This window comes from Melanerpes formicivorus, unplaced genomic scaffold (assembly GCF_026170545.1).
Source record: "Melanerpes formicivorus ecotype bairdi unplaced genomic scaffold, bMelFor1.0.p_v2 SCAF_57, whole genome shotgun sequence".
Lineage (NCBI taxonomy): Eukaryota > Metazoa > Chordata > Aves > Piciformes > Picidae > Melanerpes > Melanerpes formicivorus.
The window spans coordinates 1,122,213-1,148,128 of NW_027142409.1; the positions used below are offsets into that span (position 1 = coordinate 1,122,213).

Here is a 25,916-nt window from a genome sequence, read left to right on the forward strand (position 1 = left end):
TCAATTCTGAATGTTTATAAATTACTTTGAAAGTAGGAGAAATCCGGCTGGGATCAATTTCCTAGGGAGTATTAGGAGTTGGTATTAGGGACAGCTTCTAAGATCTCTTACACCCCCCCCCCCCCCCGGAGAACAACACACCTCACCAAAACAGCAAAACCCAAACCCTTTTTATTATTTCTTCCATAGAATTATAGAAAACATTGGTGGAAGGGATGTTTAGAGGCCGTCTAGTCCAACTCATCATTCATCTTATAATAAGATTTATACTGTAAAAAACTTCCTCTTTAGTGAGATTTGAATTGTTTATTTATTTTTTGTTTCTTTGAAGAAATTAAAGACTTCCAACCATATGCTAAAATGTGCAAAGCCTCATTTGCTTTAGCATAAGAGATTATGTTACTATTAAAGATGGGTTTGTTTATTTTTATGGGTCCATGGGTTTTGCAAAGATAACTCTTGGTCTGCTACAGTGACCTGCAAAACTGGTGAGATTTTGTTTTGTTTTGTTCTGTTTTGTTTTTAGAAGTAAAGATAAATAAAAATTATTGAGAAGAGAATGAATTTTTGGACAAACAATAAAAATACTTCTCTGTTTGTACTCATGCTTTTTTTCAGTTGAGGAGGAGAGATAGTTTTGAAGATTCAAGGTCTGCTGTTTCCATAAAGAGCCGAAGAAAGTATTACTCATATTTCTGGGTAGCTATCACAACAGCAGTCTACAAATGACTGCAGTAAGTCTCCTTCTTTACAGCTGCAGACAGTAAAGTTTATTTAAAGTTCAAAGGAATCCATATGGAAATTCCCTTTTGCTCAGATTTATAGCAGAACCCTCCCCAAAATCTGAAATTTTAGGTGTTAGATATCTATGTAGTGGTCATTGCCATTCCAAAAGCTTGTGATATCTTGCCTTTGCATGATATGTACAGGATGAGCAGTGACAAAGTCCTCTGAAGATCACAGCCTGGTGAAAATGTGTATGCCTCATGTACATTGTGAAAAAGGAGCTGTAAAAAAAGCAAGTATAGCCTTTTTATTATTCTCCTCCTCCATTTTCTGAAATTTGAAAAAGCCAGAATTGTCCCTTACTATTGTACAGAAAAAACAGTTTCTTTGTTTAAGACACTGGAAAAGTTTCTTGTCAAGCAAAGCCATAACATACTGGGTGACAGGTTTGTTTGTTCACTTTATAGTGGGGAATGACAAAAATGATTGAGTGCTAAAGCACGTGTTTGAACATTGCTTTTTAATCAATAAATAAAGTATGGATTTGCATGGGAATTTTGCTTCCCTGATCCTTATTTCAGGTGCCATTTGAAGAACAATTTAAATGTCAGGTAAGTGGGGACACATTCCAGTAAGGTGCTGAGTAATTCTGAGGTGGGGATGCATGTTTTCCATTACAGTTGCTTGAAGGGAGGCTCAAAGATGTCAGCCTTGGGAGAATGTGAAACACAATAAATTCTCAAGATAAGACAGGTAATGAAAATATAAAACGCTGGGGGTAGGTTTATATTTCTTGACAGTGTTCAGTGTGACTATTGTAATTATTAACTCAACCCTAAAAGCCTGAGAGAGTCCTTATTCAAATGCCTCAGTCCTGTTCCACATGATCTCCTAACAACATCATCTCCAAACATTTCCACAATGAAGAGAAGACAGACAACAAATTCACCTCATTCATCCACAGATCTGAGTGAAGGAAAGGAGAAATTAAGACTGAAGCAAGAGGTTGGCCTGATTAGTGGAGTGTCATTAATTGCAGGCACCATGATAGGCTCAGGGATCTTTATGTCCCCTGAGTGCGTACTATATCATATGGGGAGCCCTGCCAGCAGCCTGCTTATCTGGGCAGCTTGTGGTGTCCTGGCCATGTTTGGAGCTTTGTCATATGCTGAGCTTGGAACCATAATCAAAGAGTCTGGAGGAGAATATATTTACATCTTGAGGATTTTTGGTTCTTTTCCTGCTTTCTTTTTTGCCTACACTTCTGATATCCTGGTGAGACCAACTAGTTTGGCAGCTGTCTGAGCTTTGCCGAATATGCTGTTGCACCGTTCTACCCAGGATGCTCATCTCCACAGGTTGTCATTAAATGTACGGCTGCTGCCTGCATCTTGCTTTTAACTATCATCAACTGTCTCAACGTGAGGCTGACAACGTCTATTATGAACATTTTTACAGCTGCCAAACTCTTGGCTTTGTTGGTGATTGTGGTGGGTGGATTGGTGCTACTTGCCAAAGGACAAACTCAGAATTTTCAAAATGCTTTTCAAAACACGACTCCAGGTATTGGGGCAGTTAGAGTGACATTTTACCAGAGGCTCTGGTCCTACAATGGGTGGAACAATCTGAACTATGTAACTGAGGAACTGAAGAAGCCTGAGGTGAGTGAGCTAGGTTTTACTTACTTAATTCTGCTGCTAATATGTTTGATTCTATCTGTGACAGTTAAGATGGGTAATCAAAGAACTGGAGCATTCAGGAATGACTACTGAGATATCCTTCTGATTTTTTTCTGTCTTCTGGGGCAAGACAACCTGTGGATGTGACCAGAGAGCATAAAAATGAATGCTGAAGCAAAATAACAGCCAATCTACAAGAAAGCACTGAAGTACCCCATTGACTAGGAAAAAAAGCTATTAGGCAGCACTTGGTTTATTTTGGGATTAAGTTTTGTCTTAGTGTTTAGAGGATCTCACTGTAGCCACCTACATTTATGCAGAAAAAACCTCACTTCTATAATCCATAAATGTTTCTTAACACCATATATTCCCTAAAAGACTTGAACCATGCATGCATCAAAACCCCACTAACCTTCCCTCACTGCATGAAGGGAGAACTTCAGAGCAAACCAAACCACACTGGGGAAGGAATCTAACTCTCTGAATGACCCTTATCTTTAAATGTCTACTTTTTAGGCATTGTTCTATATGCACCAAAGTATCTCACTTGCATCTCACATCAGCCCTCTCTGTGTCCTATTGCTTCTTTTCACAGATCAGATGCTACAGCAGCAAACATCCCTTGTCAGAGATGTGCAAGTGCAGAGTCTATAGAGTATGATTTCTACCAGTACAGCACACAAGATTTTACAGATAAAATGAAAACACACAGTTAAATATTAACCTGAATGGCCACAGCATAAATGAATTGCTGTATCTTGTCCTGTGGTGGGAATGGGGAATATAAAGACTCATATTTCAGACCTGTAGATATATGCAGTCTTTCTATTTTGGATATTAGGAAAAATTTATTCAGACTTCTGGAAAAATTTCTTCACTGAATGGGTTGTCAAGAACTGGAACAGGCTGCTCAGGGAAGTGGTTGAACCATCATCCCTGGAACTGTTTAAAAGACTTGTAGTCATGGTGCTTAGGGACATGGTTTAGCAGCAGACTTAGTAGTGTTAGGATAATGGTTGACCTCAATGATATTAAAGGTCTTTTCCAGCCTAAACAATTCTATGATTCTATGATTACTGTGCCAGTTGTTTTTTCCCCATCTTTCAGCTAGTAGTATTTGTTGATTTGTCTGAGCCTTGATGTGATCTGTGGTGTTCCAAGATAGCATTCTGTCATTAAAAAAAATAAATAAAAGAATTCCTTCCTAAAGCAAATCTCCTTTGTTCAGCCATGCTTGGATGTTATACTGTGAACTCTTTCCTACCTCAGAGACAAAGTCCTGGGCAGTTGGGCATGGCTCATCTCCCTGTCGGTGGCACTGTCTACGTTTGGTTCATCAAACGGCACATTCTTTAGCGGAGGTCGCGTGTGCTACATTGCTGCAAGGGAAGGCCATATGGTAAGGACATAAAAAAAGGTGTCTTGAGCAACTTTATCTTCTTGTGACACTAAAACAGAGAGGAAAACACTCTGTTTGTTCAACCACTAGTACAGTGACAGCTCTTAAGTGCCACTTTGTTTCGTGCCCAAAGACTTTTGTCCCCATCTTTTTTAAATGGAGTGTCTATCTTGTCTCATTAATTTCTTCTTCTGTTGTGTAATTTTGGGAAGACACAGAATTACATTTAGCTCAAATTTTAAGACCAGCTTTGAAATGAACAACTGAAATACTGCTGTGTCAGAGCACCTGACACAGGGTCTGGGGTGACCTAGCCAATAAACCTGCCAGAGGGGGTAAACCTGGCCATGCTTGCATACTATAAGGCACCTTGCTCACACAGGGAAGTTACCCCAGCACTGGTGTGCTGCCTTTGCTTGCAATTCTGCCTATGCAAGCTGGTCTCAGAGGTGTTCCAGCCTTCCTGTGGGGTAGTCCAGTTCAAATATAGCATAGGATATCTCTGCTCTTCAAGATTCATAGCAATTGCAAGTTGACACCAAGCTTTACACCTTCCCCAGCTGGTTTTGTTAGATGGGGCCAAAACTGGTAGACACGCAGAGGTCAGGCTGCTGTAGCCCTGTGCTCCCTGGGCCAGCTGCGAAGTTCATCATGTATTCCCAAAATACAAACACATGTATGTATGCGCACAGACACATACATATTTATATGTACAGATACAGGCAGTAGGCTACACAGATCTGCACATACAGACACACTCAGTGCTCACACAAAGACCACTGAGGGCCTCATCTTGTTCCCTCTCTGGCTGATCAGGGGGCTGTTAGTGGGAAATGTATATAAAGATATGTGTGGTGTGGGTCCCTCCAGCAGCTGAGCTCAGACAGTCATCCCAGTTGCTGGTATCTGGGCATACAAGTTCCCGAGGTCACTGCTCCACTCCAAGTGCTGGTGCAGACCTCCTCACTCAAAGGCACATACCTCCACATCTACCCACACTTGTTCTCCCTGTTAGTGATTGGGCTGAGCTGCATTTGCCCTCCTTTGTTTTGAGCAGGCAGGTTGTATTCCTTCTGGACCTTTGTTACTTCTTGGTCCTTCCTCCCCATGCCATCTGGTATTTCTGATCTCAGGTGTGAAGGACTACATTCTGCACCAGCTCAACTCCTTGTACATAGGAGGGAATCTTTTATGTGTATGAATGATCAGGCTGGTGGAGATGACTGGGTTGGTGGTTACTGGTTTTGATGGTTACTGGCTCCACATCTCCTCTTGCTGATGACAGTATCTGCTGTATTGTGGCAAGCTCTAAGCAGTTCACAGATGGTCTGAATTTGACCATACCAGACTAAAAGCTGAACGTTTATGACACTTCTCAAACACTCAGTTGTTGCAGAAATCTTTGTATCATATTTCGGTTGGGAGAGAAAAGAAAAAGAAAGAACAAAAGGGAAAAAAAAAAAAGAAACCTTTCTCATTAAATTTTCCCAATGAACCAAGCAATAAAGAAGATAATAGTTCTTTCTGTCTTCTGGTTTGCTTTGTGGTTAGTTGCATAAATGTTTCAGGACTAGTCCTTGTCTCATTTTCCAGAGAGCCCAAGAGAAGTCAAGTCCCAGAGAGACATGACAGAGGGCACAAGGTCCTGATGATGATCAGGAATGCTAATTTGCCTCAGACTTCCTTAGACTGTTGCACTAGTGCTTTGAAAATCTCATCTTGCCTGCCTAAACTGAGCATATTTGATAGGAAATCAGTGAGACAAAATAAAAATATCCTTGAGGGAGGTTTACAATCCTCAGAGCTGAACCGCTTTTATTCTATACTTGTTTGATGATTAAAAATGTGTCTCTGGCTGCAGGCAGAGATACCACCAGCAGCTAAGGTGGACGAGTATCATAGTATCATAGTATCATTCAGGGTTGGAAGGGACCACAAGGATCATCTAGTTCCAACCCCCCTGCCGAGTAAGGATGTCTGAGTACATGATATGACAGTATGTTGTTTTGCTTTGGCTTTCAGCCAGACATTCTGTCTATGGCTCATGTGCGATGTCTCATGCCCTCCCCTACACTGCTGTTTACATCTGCTATGTCTTTAATTATGATAATATCAGGAACCTTCACCAGTATCGTGAACTTTTTCAGGTACATATGCACAGCATTTCTGTATAGTGTTTCTGTTTGCATCCCCTGTGCTCCTGGCTTTTGACATTGTTTTAGAAGTATATTCTTTTAAAAGTATTTTCATCTAATTTTTTTTTTTTTTTTGAGCCTGGGCCATTGCTTTCTAACCAATATTGTGGAGGGGAGAAGGTGGGGGAAAGAAAGAGCTCAGAAAACCATCATCTTTGCAATGTATGAATGCTTCTGTCACTATATACTTAATCCTCGTATTGAGGGGAATCTATAATATTCAGATGATTGTGAAGTTCTCATTGTTTGTGCTGTAAAGGAAACAAATAGAAGAAATACTAAATTTGTATCAATACTCTCCTTTTTAATTGGAGATTTGAACATCTGGGATCTTGAAGGCAGGCCTGACATTCTTTGGTGATCTCACCCCAAATGTAATGCAAATGTAATGCTGTCTTTTTTTTTTTCCCTTCTGTGACCGGTTGACGTTGTCCCCTTAAGAAAGGGAATATGGTGGATGGAAGTTGGAAAACGGAAAGAATAATCTAAACTATTTCATTGGTGAAGTGGGAGGAAGCACCTTCTGAACTGGGAGTGAACTGGGCATTCCAGCACTTCTCTGTCAGTCTTGCTTCCACCTCTTCTTCAGGCAGCAGCTTTCTGTGCTGGGCTTTCTGCCAAGGCTCCGGCCTTCAAACTGACAAACCTGATAAGACCTGTATTAACTGCTTCCAATTAACACAAAACTGCTTTTAACTTCTTTCTTTCTTCTTTCTCCCTTTTCTGACTTACTCTGCGGAAAGGGGGGGGAGAGAGGGGAGAGCGGAGGTGGGGAACCCCTCGGCAAGGGGGGTTACTCTCATTTCTGTGTTACTTTATTGTATATCTTTGTATATATTGTAGATATTGTAAATTTGTAAATATTCCCCTGCATACCCTACATTGCTTTGTAAATATAAAGCTCCACTACTTTGCTAATTCAGCTTGTGAGTTTTTTTTCCCTTTCCCTTCAATTTTCTTTCCCTTTACCTTACAAGGGGGAAGGGAGGAGGCTTCTTGGCCTTACCCTTCCACCCCACCACATTTTTTTTTCTTGGCGTACCCAACGTGCAGCAGATAATTAGTTTAATTTATTACTTGATTGATTTAGTGTTTTCTAGCTGAATTAGCAAATATGAAGGTATTGTGGTTTGTGGAGCGATTATTCTTTTCAACTTTTGGGGCTCTGGTTTACAGATATTGTTTGGGTTTGATTTTGGATTACCTGGGTAAATATTTGGAGCTGACAATTTATATGTGGGTTATGTATAGAGTTAGACTATGGTATGGAAAATGTATTAATTTCTTATGGCCAGTGAGATACAGGAATGTTACCTCCACCACTCTCCCAATTGAGATAAAGGGTTTTAAGATTCTGCCTGAGGAGAGAGTAACTTTAGGTGATGCCTGGGATCCAAAGGTGATTTATTTGGTGTGTATAATCCTGCTCTCGGTGGTAATTAATGTGTATCTCCTGATTTCTTTGCCACGAGAGAGAAAGGTGTCCAGAGCTTGTTTTGTTATTAAAACTAGATCAAAAAGAAAACGCCATGGTTCTGGATCAGTCCCAGAGTCATCAAGTGATGAGGAATGTGCAGAATCTGTGTCAGCTAAAAAGAAGGCTAAAAAGTTAATTGGTAAAGCAGCTCTAAATGACTCTGCTGGTTCTGGCAAGCTGCCAAGGGCGTCGGCTGGTAGCAACATGGCGCCTACTCCTTCTCCTACTCCTTCTCCTCTTTCTTCTTCTCCATCGGCCATTAACGGAGCAACGTCACTTCCACCCACTCCCTCGGTGGGACCGGAAGTCACTGCCCCAGCAGCTGATTTATCTCAGGACCTGTCAGCTTCCATTAAGGTGGCTGTAAATTCAAACACAGCTCCAGTTAAGGTGGCTCCTTTAAAGACTACAAGTGGAAAGGCCAAAGATGGAGAAGAAGAGCTGGAGGCTGATCCTGGTGAGGGGTCCTCTGCTCTAAAAGATCCTGCTGAGGAGGAAGAGAAGGTTTGTTTTAAAGATCTAGCTAACCTAGTGAGATCAAAGCAGGATAGAGATGAAGTTAGGAAAGCAGCTGGCAAAGGTGGTTCTCAGCTTAAAGAGATCCTTAGGAGAATGACAGCAGGATTATATGGGCAAAGAATTCATGGAGAAGAAGACGAAGATGATATTTCAGAGTGTTCTCCTCCCGGCGAGGAATTGTGAAATGTCCGTAAAGATTTCACCAGGGCAGATAAGGAGCCAGTTCTAGCTTGGCTTAGTAGGTGTTATGATACAGGTGCTCTGGCTCTAACAGTTGGAGACAAGTCAGCAGCTCAGTTAGGAACTCTCTCAAGGGACAATGGAATAGATAGACATCTAGGCAGGGCTCTCGGTAAGGTTAATCTGTGGATACGCCTTTTAATGGCGGTTGCCCTGAGATACCCTTCCCGAGATGATCTTCCATGGAACCCTAAACCCTGGGCTACCATAGATGAGGGAATTAAGCTCTTGAGAGGATTTGCTGTTAGAGAGCTACTCTATGGTGAACATGAAACTCTGAATCCTGATGACATTCCTGTGGGTATTGGTCTTGCTAAAAAGATCATCAAACTTGCTCCTTCTAATTATGCAAACATTCTGGCAAGCAGAATTGCGTCAAGAAATTATGGTGGAGCTTCTCCTACGGTTGGCCAATTCAGTGATCAAATGAGACAATTGGAGGATAGCATGACACGTGGTTCTTTGGTTTCGGCCATTAAAACTATGTCTGGTGATATTCAGAATTGCATAAGAGAGTTAAAAGATTCCATATCCCAATTGGCACAAAGGGATAATTTCAATTCTTCCTCCAGGTGGATACAAGTTTCATCTGTGAGGAATACACGTCCTCCAAGGAGGTCATTCCAAAACAGGACATTCCAAAACAGGTCATTCCAAAACAGACCACCAAGGCAATCACGTAGAACTATTTGGATAACTCTGCGTGATCAGTTTGGTGAGAACATGAACCGCTGGGATGGCCAACCAACTGCTAATCTTTTCAGGAGACTGAGGGAATTGCAAAGTGGCAGAACCCGAGGTAGCAATACCAGAAGGGTAGCTGTTACTTCCACAGTTCCCCAGAACGACTCTTATGGCTACAACAGTGGCTCCAGTTATAACATGCAAAGTTATAACCCTGCAAACTATGTGCAATGCACATGTGCGCATGTTCCCCATAACTAGGTGGGCCCTGCCTCCCGCCAGGGGGTGGAGAGGGATAACAGAGATAATAGAATCTATTGGGATGTGTACATCCAGTGGCCTGGCACTTCACAATTTCGGAAGTACAGGGCCTTGGTTGACACAGGAGCTCAGTGCACCATAATGCCATCAAATTATCAGGGATCAGAGTCTATAACTATTCTGGGAGTCACTGGTGGATCTCAAGAGTTAAGTAAGGTAGAGGTTAATATAAGTTTGACTGGTAAACAATGGAGGAAGCATACCGTTGTGACCGGATCTGAGGCACCTTGTATTTTGGGAATTGATTTTCTGAGAGAAGGGCGTTTCAAGGACCCTAGAGGTTACAAATGGGCTTTTGGAGTAGCTTCAATAGAAATTGATGGACAAAAATTGAAGCTGTCTGCTAGACCTGAGCTTTCTGATGAATCTGCAGTTGTGGGACAACATAAGATACAGGACATTAAATTGCCGGTTGCTTCTCAGACTGTGCATCACAGACAATACAGAACCAACCGTGACTCTTTGTTGCCCATTCAGAATCTGATTCGTCAGTTGGAGAGTCAGAAAGTCGTCAGCAAAACTCATTCACCTTTCAACAGTCCAGTGTGGCCTGTGCGAAAGCAGAATGGAGACTGGCGTCTGACAGTAGACTACCGAGCCCTGAACGAAGTGACACCACCTATGAGTGCAGCAGTACCAGACATGATGGAGCTACAGTATGAGCTGGAATCCAAAGAGGCCAAATGATATGCTACCATAGACATTGCTAATGCATTTTTCTCTATTCCCATAGCAGAGGAATGCAGGCCTCAGTTTGCTTTCACCTGGAGAGGAATCCAGTACACTTTCAACAGACTGCCAATGTCTGGATCCACAGCTCAAGCATCTGTCATGCAGTGATCCACGATGCTCTGGAGAAAGGCGGTGCTCCAGAACACATCCAGTTCATCGATGATATCATCGTCTGGGGTAAAACTGCTGAGGAAGTCTTCGAGAAAGGTAACAAAATCATTGACATTCTTCTGAATGCAGGTTTTGCCATCAAGCGAGACAAAGTGAAAGGACCTACCACAGAGATTCAGTTTCTGAGACTGCGGTGGCAGGATGGACGCCGACACATTCCAGTGGATGTGGTAAATAGAGTCTCCTCTATTTCTTGGGGATAGTGGGATTTTGGAGACTGCACATTCCTGGATACAGTCAGATTGTGAAACCTCTGTATGATGTGACTCGAAAGAGAAACAGTTTCCACTGGGGACCTGAGCAACAAGCAGCCTTTGACCAGATAAAGCAAGAGGTAGTTCAAGCAATGGGTCTGGGACCTGTCCGAGATGGTCCAGACATTAAGAACATTTTGTACACGGCTGCAAGTGACAATGGTCCAACCTGGTGCTTGTGGCAAAAAGCTCCAGGTGAGACACGTGGACGACCTCTTGGTTTCTGGAGTCGAGGTTACTGAGGTTCAGAGGCTAATTATACTCCAACAGAGAAAGAAATTTTAGCTGCCTATGAAGGAGTAAAAGCATCTTCTGAAGTGATTGGAACTGAATCACAACTTCTCTTAGCTCCCAGATTACCAGTTTTGAATTGGATGTTCAAAGGCAAAGGCTCCACACCACATCATGCTACAGACTGAACATGGTCTAAGTGGATGGCTCTGATAACACAGAGAGCTCGAATGGGAAATCTTGAAAGACCTGGTCTAGTGGAGGTAATCTCAAGTTGGCCTGAAGGTATCAACTGTGCTAAACCTCCAGAGGAGAAAGTAACTCGTGCTGAGGAAGCTCCTCCTTGCAATGACCTTTCTGATGATGAAAAGAAATATGCTTTGTTCACAGACGCTTCCTGTCGTCTTGTTGGGAACAAGCGAAGGTGGAAGTCTGCAGTGTGGAGTCCAACACGCCGAGTTGCAGAGGCGAAAGATGGAGAAGGGGAATCCAGTCAGTTCGCAGAGGTAAAAGCTGTCCAGCTAGCTCTCGACGTGGCTGAACGTGAGAGATGGCCAAAGCTTTATCTCTACACCAACTCATGGATGGTAGCCAATGCTCTATGGGGTTGGCTAAAGAACTGGAAGAAGAGTGGTTGGCAGAGGAAAGGAAAACCCATTTGGGCAGCCAACCTATGGCAGGACATTGCTGATCGAATCGAGAGAATTCCAGTGAGAGTGAGACACATCGATGCTCACATTCCTAAGAGCAAAGCTACTGAGGAACAGCAACACAACCATCAGGCAGATCTAGCTGCAAGAGTTTCTCAAGTAGACATGGACTCTAATCTTGATCTCGACTGGAAACACTGAGGTGAGATATTCTTAGCTCGGTGGGCTCATGATTCGTCAGGACATCAAGGCAGAGATGCAACATACCAATGGGCTCGTGACAGATCCATAGACATTTCCATGGATGCTATCACACAAGTCATCCATGACTGTGACATTTGTGCTGCTATTAAGCAGGCAAAACGACTTAAGCCCTTGTGGTATGGTGACAGATGGTCCAAGTACAAGTATGGTGAAGCTTGGCAGATTGACTACATCACTCTACCACGTTCTCGTTCTGGTAAGCAATACGTGCTTACTATGGTAGAGGCAAACACTGGATGGTTGGAAACTTATCCAGTTCCACATGCAACTGCACGCAACACCATTCTCGGTCTGGAGAGACAGATCCTGTGGAGACATGGAACTCCAGAGAGGATTGAGTCAGACAACGGAACTCATTTCAAGAACAACCTTGTAAAGAACTGGGCAAAAGTGCACGGTATTGAGTGGATATTCCACATTCCCTACTATGCACCAGCTTCAGGGAAGATTGAACGCTACAACGGTTTGTTGAAGACCACTCTTAAAGCCATGGGAGGTGGATCTTTGAAAAACTGGGAAAAACGTTTAGCACAAGCAACCTGGCTGGTAAATAGTAGAGGTTCAGTGAACCGAGCTGGACCTGCACATTCAGATTTGCTACGGAAAGTAGAAGGTGATAAGAGTTCCTGTTGTTAGAGAAAAGAATCTTTTAGGTAAAACTGTTTGGGTATTTTCCCCCTCAGGGGAGGCTAAGCCTGTCCGAGGGGTGGTTTCAGCTGAAGGTCCAGGTCACGCTTATTGGGTAATGCAAGAGAATGGTGAAATTCAGTGTATACCACAAAGAAATTTAACTTTAGCTGAAAGAGGTTAATTTCAAACTGTTGTACAGCTACATCGCGTCCAAAGGAAGAATCAACGAGGAATCTACGGTGCACGAACCCTGAGATCCCTGAGAGCCCTGAGTCAACTAAGACACCCTGAGAATCCCTGTTTCCTTTTTGTTTTTTGCTTCATCGGCGAAGAAATGAACTCTTTTCCATTTTTCTCATTTTCTGATTTTCTTGGACTTTTGAATCATCTACATCTGAGCATAGCCGGAATGGACTATGAACTTTACTCACGAACTGTAAATGTCGTTGTGGATTGGATGGACAGTGTGAATAGCCAATGAAATTGTTTAGAAGGGGTGGAATGTGACCCGTTGACGTTGTCCCCTTAAGAAAGTGAATATGGTGGACGCAAGTTGGTAAACGGAAAGAATAATCTAAACTATTTCATTGGTGAAGTGGGAGGAAGCACCTTCTGAACTGGGAGTGAACTGGGCATTCCAGCATTTCTCTGTCAGTCTTGCTTCCGCCTCTTCTTCAGGCAGCAGCTTTCTGTGCTGGGCTTTCTGCCAAGGCTCCGGCCTTCAAACTGACAAACCTGATAAGGCCTGTATTAACTGCTTCCAATTAACACAAAACTGCTTTTAACTTCTTTCTTTCTCCCTTTTCTGACCTACTCTGGGGAAAGGGGGGGGAAAGAGGGGAGAGCGGAGGTGGGGAACCCCTCGGCAAGGGGGGTTACTCTCATTTCTGTGTTACTTTATTGTATATCTTTGTATATATTGTAGATATTGTAAATTTGTAAATATTCCCCTGCATACCCTACATTGCTTTGGAAATATAAAGCTCCACTACTTTGCTAATTCAGCTTGTGAGTTTTTTTTCCCTTTCCCTTCAATTTTCTTTCCCTTTACCTTACAAGGGGGAAGGGAGGAGGCTTCTTGGCCTTACCCTTCCACCCCACCACACCTTCCTGTTGTTTTCTTCCAGTTTTACAGCATGGCTTTTCTATGGCATGACTATTTCTGGTCTCCTGTATTTAAAAATCAAGAAACCAGAACTTCCAAGATCTTACAAGGTGAAGTAATATCATTAATCCCTTAAATAAATTTTCTGTATTGCCTAAATGACCAAGAGACTATTATGAGGAAAGAGAGCACTGGGGCTGGCTGCTGACAGATTTAGTGTGGTTGTCCATCCTTTTTTAATTTCATGTTGTGTTTCGGCAAAGTCAACAAGAGGCAAGATAGTGTGAATATATAGGCATAAGTCAAGGCTGAATTCTCCGTCTTCATAAGCTAATAATGCACTGCCCCCTCACTGTGGAAAATATATCTACCACACCTTCATTCTTTCAGAGAGATCTAAGAGGAAAATGATTCTGATCAACAATACAATCACATGTTTACGCTCTCAGAGCTTGGTCACACTCCTCAGAGGGTAGCCCTGGTTAGCTAGCCGATCGGGACCACTCGTTCGGAACCGCTCTGCTTGAACTGTGAGTTTCTATCGGGGTGTTTTTGCCTTCCTTACGGGGTTTCGCGGGTAGGGAGGACTCCTGGTAAGGGGAGGAGCCGGCAGGATCGGGCTCACGCGAGCCTGCACGGGTACGGGAGCCTGACGTCAGCCACGACACTTTTAAATACCGCCCGGGCTGTGCGTGCGGTGCCATTTTGGTTCAATAGCTAGCCTATCAGCTGGTTGACAAAAAAAAAACAAACAAAAAAACCTCAAACGTTTCACCATGGTCGTCACTCGGATGAAGGGTAGAAAAGCAGCATCTGCCCAGACAGAGCTGTTTTACCAGCATGCTGGAGTCCAGGCTGCCAGCTGCAGAGAGTGCTTCAGCCTGGCACTTGGAATACACGGGGAGGGAGAGGACACCTGTGTCAGGTGTGACCAGGTGAATTTTCTCCTCAGCCTGGTGGCAGAGCCAAAGGACGAAGTGGCCGAGCTGAAGGAGGAGGTAGCTAGGCTAAGGACAATAAGGGAAAGTGAAAGGGAGTTAGATTACATAGTTTCATAGTTTAATTCAGGGTTGGAAGGGACCACAAGGATCATCTAGTTCCAACCCCCCTGCCACGGGCAGGGACACCCCACACTAGATCAGGCTGGACAGAGCCTCATCCAGCCTGCCCTTAAACACCCCCAGGGACGGGGCCTCGACCACCTCCCTGGACAACACATTCCAGGGTTTCACCACTCTCATGGTGAAGAACCTCCTCCTCACATCCAGCCTGAATCTCCCCACCTCCAGCTTCATTCCATTCCCCCTAGTCCTATCACTACCTGAGATCTTGAGAAGTCCTTCCCCAGCCTTCCTGTAGGCCCCCTTCAGATACTGGTAGGCCACAATTAGGTCACCTCGGAGCGTTCTCTTCTGCAGACTGAACAGTCCCAACTCCTTCAGTCTGTCCTCATAGGAGAGGTGCTCCAGCCCTCTAATCATCCTTGTGGCCCTTCTCTGGACACGTTCCAGCACCTCCACATCCCTCTTGTAATAGGGGCTCCAGAACTGGACACAGTACTCCAGGTGGGGTCTCACCAGGGCTGAGTAGAGGGGGAGGATCACCTCCCTCGACCTGCTAGCCACACTTCTCCTGATGCAGCCCAGGATCTGATTGGCTTTGCGGGCTGCAAGTGCACACTGAGAGCTCATGTTGAGCTTTTTGTCCACCAGCACCCCCAAGTCTCTCTCCTCAGGGCTACTTTCCAGCCAGTCACTGCCCAGCCTGTATTTGTGCCTGGGATTGCCTCGACCCAGATGCAGGACCCTGCACTTGCTCTTATTGAACTTCATGAGGTTGGCTTGTGCCCACCTCTCCAGCCTGTCCAGGTCCCTCTGGATGGCCTCCCTTCCCTCCAGCGTGTCTGCTGCACCACACAGCTTGGTGTCATCAGCAAACTTGCTGAGGGTGCACTCAATGCCACTGTCCATGTCCCCCACAAAGATGTTGAATAAGACAGGTCCCAGGACTGATCCCTGAGGGACTCCGCTTGTCACTGGCCTCCACTGGGACATGGAGCCATTGACAGCCACTCTTTGGGTGCGGCCATCAAGCCAGTTCCTTATCCATCTAGTGGTCCACCCATCAAACCCATGTGTCACCAGTTTGGAGACCAGGATGTGGTGCGGGACAGTGTCGAAGGCTTTGCTCAGGTCCAGGTAAACGACATCAGTTGCTTGCCCCTCATCTATTAATTTTGTCACCTGCTCATAGAAGGCCACCAGGTTGGTCAGGCAGGATTTGCCCTTGGCAAAGCCATGCTGACTGCTCCCAATCACCTCTTCACTATTTTTTTGAGCGAGTAGTGACTCCAGGAGGATCTGCTCCATGATCTTTCCAGGCACAGAGGTGAGACTGACTGGCCTGTAGTTCCCTGGTTCCTCCTTCTTACCCTTTTTGAAGATGGGGGCAATGTTTCCCCTTTTCCAGTCTGTGGGGACTTCCCCAGACTGCCATGACTTTTGAAATATAATAGAGAGGGGTTTAGCAACCTCATCTGCCAGTTCTCTCAGTACCCGTGGGTGTATCCCGTCGGGTCCCATGGACTTGAACACTTTCAGGTTCTTCAGATGATCACGAACCTGATCTGCACTTACAATGGGCAGTTCTTCCTCCCCGTCCCTGGAGTGTGGCTAGAGGCCCTTGCAGTGAAGACTGAGGTAAAGAAGTTATTGAGTACCTCAGCCTTTTCCTCATCACTTGTGACCATGTCACCATTTTCCTTTCTGAGGGGGCCCACACCTTCCCTAGTCGTCTTCTTCCCATTAATATACCTGTAAAAATTCGTAGTGTTTCCTTTAATCTCCCTGGCTAGATTCAATTCAAACTCTGCTTTGGCTTTCCTAACCAGGACTCTTGCTGCTCGGGCAGCTTCCTTATATTCCCCCTGTTCTACCTGTCCTTCTCTCCACTTCCTGTAGAGTTTCCTTTTAAGTAATAATGTGTCCAGTAGCTCCTTGCCCATCCAGGCAGGCCTCCTAGCATTCTTACCTGCTTTTCTCTTTGTTGGTATACAGAGCTCCTGGACACAGAGGAGGTGGTCCTTGAATACTGACCAGCTGTCCTGGGTCCCTCTTCCCTCCAGGGCTTTGTCCCACGACACTTTGGCTAGCAGATCCCTGAAGTGATCAAAATCTGCACGCCTAAAGTCTAGGGTCATGAGCTTGGAATACTTCCTCCTGATTGCCCTGAGGATATTAAATTCAACTGCTTCATGGTCACTGCAGCCAAGGCCGTCTCTGAGCCTCACATTGCTTACCAGCCCTTCCCTGTTGGTCAGAACAAGGTCCAGCATAGCACCTTTTCTTGTTGGTTCCTCTACCATTTGGAGGAGGAAGTTGTCTTCTATGCAGTCCAGCAACATCCTGGATTGCTGGTGCCTTGCTGTGTTGTCCCTCCAGCAGATGTCCGGGTGGTTGAAATCACCCATGAGGACCAGGGCTTGTGACCTGGAAGCTGCTTCTATTTGCCTGTGGAGGGCCTCATCTGCTTGGATCTGCTGGTCAGGTGGCCTGTAGGAGACCCCCACAGTAATATCTCCTTCCCCTGTCCTGCCTTTAATTTTAATCCATATGGTCTCAACTAGCTCATCATCCCTCCCCAGTTGGAGCTCCACTGATTCCAACTGGCTATTGACATAGAGGGCAACACCTCCTCCTCTCCTTCCCTGCCTATCCTTCCTAAAGAGTTTATACCCATCTATGCCTACATTCCAGTCATGGGATTCATCCCACCAAGTTTCAGTAACAGCCACTATGTTGTGGCATCCCAGCAGCACAGTGGCCCTTAACTCATCCTGTTTGTTGCCCAAGCTGCGCGCATTCGCATAGAAGCACTTCAGCTTTGTGGGAGAAGGCTCTGCAGATCTCCCCTGCTGAGGGAAGGGTCCCTGGAAACGGAGAGGGATGGATCCAGGTCCCTGCCAGGGGTGGCAAGAGAAATCCACCCCGACCCTCTCCTCCTCCTCCGCTGCCCTTGCATAATAAGTATGAGGCCCTGCAAGCTGAGGGCAGTAAGGATGGGAGGGCTGAGGCTGAGGAGCAGGCATCCAGAGGGGAGGCTAAGGCCAAGCGGTCCCCACCAACTATAACGACCAGCTCCACAAAGAAAAGGAGAAGGGTTATAGTTGTTGGGGACTCTCTCCTGGGGGGTACAGAGGGACCCATATGTCGTCCTGACCCATCCCACAGGGAGGTCTGCTCCCTACCAGGGGCACGGCTTAGGCACATTGCAAAGAGACTCCCTAAATTAATCCAGCCCACTGACTATTACCCTCTGCTGGTGATACAGGCTGGGAGTGATGAGATTGACAGGAGGGGCACCAGGGCAATTAAGAAGGAATTCAGGGCCCTTGGACAATTGATTGATGGGGCAGGAGCTCAAGTGGTGTTCTGCTCAGTTCCCTCAGTGGCAGGTATGTACACTGAGAGGAATGGGAGAACCCACACCATCAACAATTGGCTCAGGGGATGGTGCCAGAGGCAGAACGTTGGGTTCTTTGACCATGGGGCAACTTTCACTGCACCTGACCTGCTGGGTCCTGATGGGGTGCATCTATCTAGAAGGGGTAAGAGAGTCCTGTCACTGGAGTTGGCAGGGCTCATTAGGAGGGCTTTAAACTAGGTCTGAAGGGGGTGGGTGAGGCAATCGGTCCCTCTGCAGAGGAAAGAGTAGGGCACATGGTAGGGTTAATTGAGAAGTCAGGATCCCAGCTGCGATGCATGTATACCAATGCACGCAGCCTGGGCAATAAGCAAGAGGAGCTGGAGGTCCTGATCCATCAGGGCGACTATGATGTAGTCGCCACCTCAGAAACTTGGTGGGACAGCACCCACGATTGGAATGCTACACTTGGGAGCTATAGGCTCTTTAGGAGAGACAGGCGAGGGAGAAGAGGAGGAGGGGTGGCTCTGTATATTAGGGAGTCGCTCTCTGCCACAGAACTTGAGGTGGAAGATGAGGTAGTTGAGAGCCTGTGGGTTAAAATCAGAGGGCAGCCTAACACATCTGACATCCTGATTGGAATCTGTTACAGACCACCCAACCAGAATGAGGAGGCTGATGAATTGTGCTACAAACAGCTGGAGGCCATCTCAAGATCATCAGATCTTGTCCCTGTTGGCGACTTCAACCTGCCAGATATCTGCTGGGAACTTAATTCAGCAGGGAGGAGGCAGTCCAGAAGATTCCTGGAGTGAATGGAGGACTGCTTCCTGACACAGCTGTTAAGCGAGCCTACCAGGGGACAGGCTCTGCTTGACCTGCTGTTCTCCAATAGGGAAGGGCTGGTGGGAGACGTGATCGTGGGAGGCTGCCCAGGGTGTAGTGACCATGAGATAGTGAAGTTTTCAATATGCAGGGAGATAGGGAGGAGCACCAACAGAACCTTCACCTTGGACTTCCGAAGGGCGAACTTCAGCCTATTTAAGAAACTTGTCTGCAAAGTCCCCTGGGTACCAGCCCTCATGAACCAAGGGGTTCAGGAGAGTTGGACCTACTTCAAACAGGAGCTCATGAAGGCACAGGATCTGGCGGTTCCCACGTGCCGAAAGGCAAGCCGGCGGGGAAGGCGACCGGCCTGGATGAGCAAGCAGCTCCTGGAGGATTTAAGGGGGAAGAAGAGGCTGTATCATCTTTGGAAGGAGGGGAAGGCTTCTCGAGGTATGTTCAAGGAAGCTGTTAGATTATGTAGGAATAAAATTAGGGAGGCATAGGCCCAGCTGGAACTGAAGCTGGCCACCTCAGTCAAAGATAATAAAAAGCATTTTTATGAATATATTAACAATAAGAAGAAGGGCAGGAAGAACCTGCACTCCCTATTGGACCTGGAGGGGAACATGGTGACCGAAGATGAGGAAAAGGCTGAGGTCCTGAATGCCTTCTTTGCCTCAATGTTTAACAGCAAGGCAGGAGTTCAGGACGAGTGGCCTCCAGAGCTGGGCGATGGGGTTGGGGAGCAGTGTGGTGCCCCGGTAATCCATGAGGAATTAGTTCGGGACCTGCTGAGCCACTTGGACACTCACAAGTCCATGGGACCGGATGGGATCCATCCTAGGGTGCTGAGAGAGCTGGCAGATGTGCTGGCCAGGCCGCTCTCCATCATTTTCCTCCAGTCCTGGCTCACCGGTGAGGTCCCAGATGACTGGAAACTGGCCAATGTGGTGCCCATCCATAAGAAAGGTCAGATGGAGTAACCTGGAAACTACAGGCCAGTCAGCCTGACCTCAGTGCCAGGGAAAGTGATGGAGCAGATTATCCCTGCAGCAATAACTGCGCACCTGAAGGATGGCCAAGGGCTCAGGTCCAGCCAGCATGGATTTAGGAAGGGCAGGTCCTGCCTCTCCAACCTGATCTCCTTCTATGATCAGGTGACCCGTCTGGTGGATGTGGGGAGGCCTGTGGATGTGGTCTACCTGGACTTCAGCAAGGCCTTTGACACCGTCCCCCACAGCAAACTGCTGGCTAAGCTGTCAGCTCGTGGCTTGGGCTGCAACACTTTGTGCTGGGTTAGGAATTGGCTGGAGGGCCGGGCCCAGAGAGTGGTAGTGAATGGTGGCACATCCAGCTGGCGGCCAGTCAGTAGCGGAGTCCCCCAGGGATCAGTGCTGGGCCCCGTCCTCTTCAACATCTTCATTGATGATCTGGATGAGGGGGTTGAGTCAGTCATCAGCAAGTTTGCAGATGACACCAAGTTAGGGGCAGATGTTAGTCAGTTAGAGGGTAGAAAGGCTCTGCAGAGGGACCTCGACAGACTGGACAGATGGGCAGAGTCCAATGGGATGGCATTCAACAAGTCCAAGTGCCGAGTGCTGCACTTTGGCTACGGCAATCCCATGCAGAGCTACAGGCTGGGGTCGGAGTGGCTGGAGAGCTCCCAAACAGAGAGGGACCTGGGGGTGCTGATCGACAGCCGCCTGAATATGAGCCAGCAGTGTGCCCAGGTGGCCAAGAGGGCCAATGGCCTCCTGGCCTGCATTAGGAAGAGTGTGGCCAGCAGGAGCAGGGAAGTCATTGTGCTCCTGTACTCTGCATTGGTTAGGCTGCACCTTGAGTACTGTGTCCAGTTCTGGGCCCCTCAGTTTAAGAAGGTGTGACCGTTTGAGGCTGTCCTTTTAAGAAAGGGAATATTGTAGTCGGATGTTTGTACACGAAAAGACGGATCTAAACTAATTTAATTGGTAGATTGGGAGGAAGCACCTTCTGAACTGGGAGTGCAGCAGGGTATCCTGGGCATTCCTGCACTTTTCTGGTCAATCTGTCTTCCCTCCTTCGGTGGCTTTGCAGCTCACAGCGTTCTGGGCTTTCGGCCAAGGCTTGACCTTGAAACTGATAAACTGCAAGGCCTGTATTAACTGCTTTCCAATTAACACATAACTGCTTCTAATTTTTTTCTCTCTTTTCTCTCTTTCTAACCCTCTCTGGGGAAAGGGGGAGAGAAGGGAGAGCAGAGGTGGGGAACCCCCTCAGCAGAGGGGGGAACTCTTATTTCTGTGCTACTTTGTTGTATATTTCTGTATATATTGTAAATACTGTAAATTCTGTATATATATTCCCCTGTATATCCTATATTGCTTTGTAAATATTGTAAATTTGTAAATATACAGCTCCCATTGCTTTGCTAATTCAGCTGTGAGTTTTTTCTTCTTTCCCTTCAATTTTCTTCCCTCTACTCACAGTGTGGGGGGGAAAGGCCCGGCCTTTCCCCCAACCCTACGACATTCTTTCTTGGCTTACCCAACGTGCGGCAGATAATTAGCTTAATTTATTACTTGATTGATTTAGTGTTTTCTAGCTGAATTAGTAAGCATGAGGGTGTTGTGGTTTGTAGAGCGATTATTCTTTTCAATTTTTGGGGCTCTGGTTTACAGATATTGTTTGGGTTTGATTTTGAATTACCTAGGTAAATATTTGGTGCGTACAATTTATATGTGGGTTATGTATAAAGTTAGATTATGGTATGGAAAATGTATTGATTTATTATGGCCAGCAAGAAACAGAAATGTTACCTCCACCACTCTCCCAATTGAGATAAAGGGTTTTAAGATTCCGCCGGAGGAGAGAGTAACTTTAGGTGATGCCTGGGATCCAAAGGTGATTTATTTCATGTGTATAATTCTGCTGCTGGTGATAACTAATGTGTATTCTCTGTATTCCTGGCATCGGGAGAAGAATGTTTCCAGACCGTGTTTTGTTATTATAACTAGATCAAAGAGAAAACGCCATGGTTCTGGGTCAGTCCCAGAGACATCTAGTGATAAGGAGTGTGGAGAATCTGTGTCAGTTAAAAAGAAAGCTAAGAAGTTAATTGGAAAGGCTGCTCTAAATGACTTTGCTGCTGATTCTGGCAAGCTGCCAAGGGCGGCGGCTGGTATCAACATGGCGCCTACTCCTTCTCCTCCTCCTTCTTCTCCATCAGCCATGAATGGAGCAACGTCATTTCCGCCCACTCTCTCGGTGGGACCAGAAGTCACTGCCCCAGCAGCTGATTTATCTCAGGACCTGTCAGCTTCTATTAAGGTGACTGTAAATTCAAACACAGCTCCAGTTAAGGTGGCTGTTTTAAAGACTAGAAGTGGAAAGACCAAAGATGATGGAGAAGAAGAGCTGGAGACTGATCCTGGTGAGGGGCCCTCTACTCTAAGAAATCCTGCTGAGGAGGAAGAGAAGATTTGTTTTAAAGATCTAGCTAACCTAGTGAGATCAAAGCAGGATAGAGATGAAGGTAGGAAAGGAGCTGGCAAAGGTGGTTCTCAGCTTAAAGAGATCCTTGAGAGAATGGCAGGAGGATTATTAGGGAAACCAGTTGAGGGGGGGGGGGGGGCTACAAGATGACATAACTGACTGTTCTTCTCTGAGGGAAGAGATAAGAAATGTCCGTAAAGACTACACCAGGGCAGATAAGGAGCCAGTTCTAGCTTGGCTTAGTAGGTGTTATGATACAGGTGCTCCAGCTCTAACAGTTGGAGACAAGTCAGCAGCTCAGTTAGGAACTCTCTCGAGGGATAATGGAATAGATAGACATCTAGGCAGGGCTCTCGGTAAGGTTAATCTGTGGATACGCCTTTTAATAGCGGTTGCCCTGAGATACCCTTCCCGAGATGATCTTCCATGGAATCCTAAACCCTGGACTACCATAGATGAGGGAATTAAGCGCTTGAGAGAATTTGCTGTTAGAGAGCTACTCTATGGTGAACATGAAACTCTGAATCCTGATGACATTCCTGTGGGTATTTGTCTCGCTAAAAAGATCATCAAACTTGCTCCTTCTAATTATGCAAACATTCTGGCAAGCAGAATTGTGTCAAGAAATTATGGTGGAGCTTCTCCCACGGTTGGCCAATTCAGTGATCAAATGAGACAATTGGAGGATAGCATGACACGTGGTTCTTTGGTTTCGGCCATTAAAACTATGTCTGGTGATATACAGAATTGCATGAGAGAGTTAAAGGATGAATTTAAAAATTCCATATCCCAATTGGCACAAAGGGATAATTTCAATTCTTCCTCCAGGTGGATACAAGTTTCATCTGTGAGGAATGCACGTCCTCCAAGGAGGTCATTCCAAAACAGATCAAATCAAAACAGACCACCAGGGCAATCACGTAGAACTATTTGGATAACTCTGCGTGATCAGTTTGGTGAGAACATGAACCGCTGGGATGGCCAACCAACTTCTAATCTTTTGAGGAGACTGAGAGAACTGCAAAGTGGCAGAACCCGAGGTAGCAATACCAGAAGGGTAGCTGTTACTTCCACAGTTCCCCAGAACAACTCTAGTAGCTCCAACAGTGGCTCCAGTTGTAACATGCAAAGTTATAACACTGCACACTGTGCACAATGCACATGTGGGCATGTTCCCCATAACTAGGGGTGCCCTGCCTCCCGCCAGGGGGAGGAGAGGGATAACAGAGATAATAGAATCTATTGGGATGTGTACATCCAGTGGCCTGGCACTTCACAACTTTCGGAAGTACAGGGCCTTGGTTGACACAGGAGCTCAGTGCACCATAATGCCATCAAATTATCAGGGATCAGAGTCTATAACTATTCTGGGAGTCACTGGTGGATCTCAAGAGTTAAGTAAGGTGGAGGTTAATATAAGTCTAACTGGTAAACAGTGGAGGAAGCGTACAGTTGTGACCGGACCTGATGCACCTTGTATTTTGGGAATCGATTTTCTGAGAGAAGGGCGTTTCAAAGACCCTAGAGGTTACAAATGGGCTTTTGGAGTAGCTTCTGTAGAAATTGATGGACAAAAATTGAAGCTGTCTGCTAGACCTGAGCTTTCTGATGAATCTGCAGTTATGGGACAACATAAAATTCAGGACATTAAATTGCCGGTTGCTTCTCAGACTGTGCATCACAGACAATACAGAACCAACCGTGACTCTTTGTTGCCCATTCAGAATCTGATTCGTCAGTTGGAGAGTCAGAAAGTCGTCAGCAAAACTCATTCACCTTTCAACAGTCCAGTGTGGCCTGTGCGAAAGCAGAATGGAGACTGGCGTCTGACGGTCGACTACCGAGCCCTGAATGAAGTGAGAAGGACATTGAAACACTTGAACGTGTGCAGAGAGGGGCAGCAAGGCTGGTGAGAGGCCTTGAACACAAGCCCTATGAGGAGAGGCTGAGGGAGCTGGGATTGTTTAGCCTGGAGAAGAGGAGGCTCAGGGGTGACCTCCTTGCCCTCTACAACTACCTGAGGGGTGGTTGTGGCCGGGAAGGGGTTGGTCTCTTCTCCCAGGCAACCAGCACCAGAACAAGGGGACACAGTCTCAAGCTGTGCCAGGGGAGGTTTAGACTCAAGGTGAGGAAGAAGTTCTTCACCGAGCGAGTTATTCATCATTGGAACGGGTTGCCCAGGGAGGTGGTTGAGTCATCGTCCCTGGAGGCATTCAAGAGGAGATTGGACGTGGCACTTGGTGCCATGGTCTAGTCATGGGGTCTGTGTTGATAGGTTGGACTCAATGATCCTCAAGGTCCTTTCCAACCTAAGTAATAGTGTGATACTGTGATACCGTGAAGAGCCTTTCAGAGGACAAAAAGCACAGCCAGGATATGCCATGTCCTTTGAGATCACTAAGGGAACGCTTTGTTCCCCACAAAACAGATGAATGGAAGAAAACCGGGAATTACCTGTTCTTCTCCCAGTGCCATGAACCAGATGAGCTGCAGCATTTCCTCAATGTGTGAGGGAACTATTTTTATGGAAAAGATTCTGGGAACAGCAGACCTATGAGAACGCATGACAGTGACTTTCACCTTGTTGTGAAATCTTTTGTCTTGTGCAATCACTAGCCTTTGAGGGAGAATGGCTTCAAATTTAAAATAAAATGCTGGCTGACCGAGCTTACAGGAATAGACTCCAAGATTGCCTGTCAACACATGAATGAAGGTTTTGGCCCAAGGGTGCTAAGGTTCAGTTATGTCAACTCATTCATTGCTGTGTGTTTTACCTAGAGCTCAGCTTTTAGACCAAAGGCAACAAGGATAGCAAGAACATACTTGGCACTAAAAGTAGTAGTTTGTGTCTTCAGGTCTAGGAGGATAGGGGAGACCAGGGGTATATGTGACAGTAGTGTAGCTCTTGCATGGATGTTCAGCCTTGTAGTGGGAGTGGGTTGGGAAACAGGATGTCTAGATTAATTGGGATTTTTAGATAATATGCCAGGTTGCAGCAGGTTTTCATCTAAAAAGCCTTCTGCAGAAGTTTTAGGGTTGTCCAAGCCCATAGTTGCCCAGGATTATGTGAGTCTTTACACTGATATTTTGTTTTCACAGGTCCCAATTATCATCCCAATAATTGTGCTGATGGCAGCTGTGTACCTGGTGTTTGCTCCCATCATTGATCAACCACAAATGGAGATCCTCTACATTGTCCTGTTCATTTTCAGTGGTGTCATTCTTTATTTCCCACTGGTTCGCTTCAAGTGGCATCCTCACTTTCTACAGAGACTAACTTTACATCTTCAGCTGTTCCTGGAAGTTGCTCTGACCACCAGGGAAGCAAATTGAGATAACATCCTCCTGGCCTACAGCTGCCTGCCTCTCATAGTTTATGCCAATACCTTGGTTTTCAAGGCTCAGAAAATATTTTTCTGCAAGGGAGAATGAGTAGAATGAAACTATCACTAAAATGCCTAGCTGAAAGGGACTAGAGCCCATGACTCCTCATGTTTTCTTAATGTTCTGAGGACGTTTTCCTCATTTTCAGCTCTGCCTTGGCAGATTACATACAGATTCCAAAGGAGTATGTGCTTTTGCATTTTCCATCCCAAGAAGAGCTGTTTGCAAAAACTTTAGGTCTTATATTTCAAGGCCATAGGCAACAAAAGCCTGAAAATGAAATATTACTCCTATAGCAGGCTATGACCCTAAGCCATTCCTGTCAATGCCTTTAATTATTTGCACCCAATTCCACCCGCTATGGCCACCGAGCTTCTCAAGTAAATAAATCATGGGCATGCCATGGTCACAATAAAAAACCAAACCCTTTTCTACTGAGGTATTCACCCTGGGACCATAATTTTCCATTGCTCCTTCCAGTCCCAGATACAGAGTCACAAGCCCATTGTCTCAGGAATCATCCTATATTGCCCG

The 25,916-nt window shown here is 45.8% G+C and overlaps 1 protein-coding gene across 1 annotated transcript; it reads left to right on the plus strand.

The window, feature by feature from the left end:
• The first annotated feature begins 1,624 nt into the window (after window positions 1-1,624).
• Window positions 1,625-25,361, plus strand: LOC137452671 (b(0,+)-type amino acid transporter 1-like). Its single transcript, XM_068161299.1, is given in 7 exon segments — window positions 1,625-2,023; window positions 2,026-2,387; window positions 2,945-3,075; window positions 3,675-3,804; window positions 5,827-5,951; window positions 13,300-13,387; window positions 25,098-25,361. Coding segments are annotated over 7 exon segments (1,446 nt in total). The 5' UTR covers window positions 1,625-1,647; the 3' UTR covers window positions 25,332-25,361.
• The last annotated feature ends 555 nt before the right edge of the window (window positions 25,362-25,916 follow it).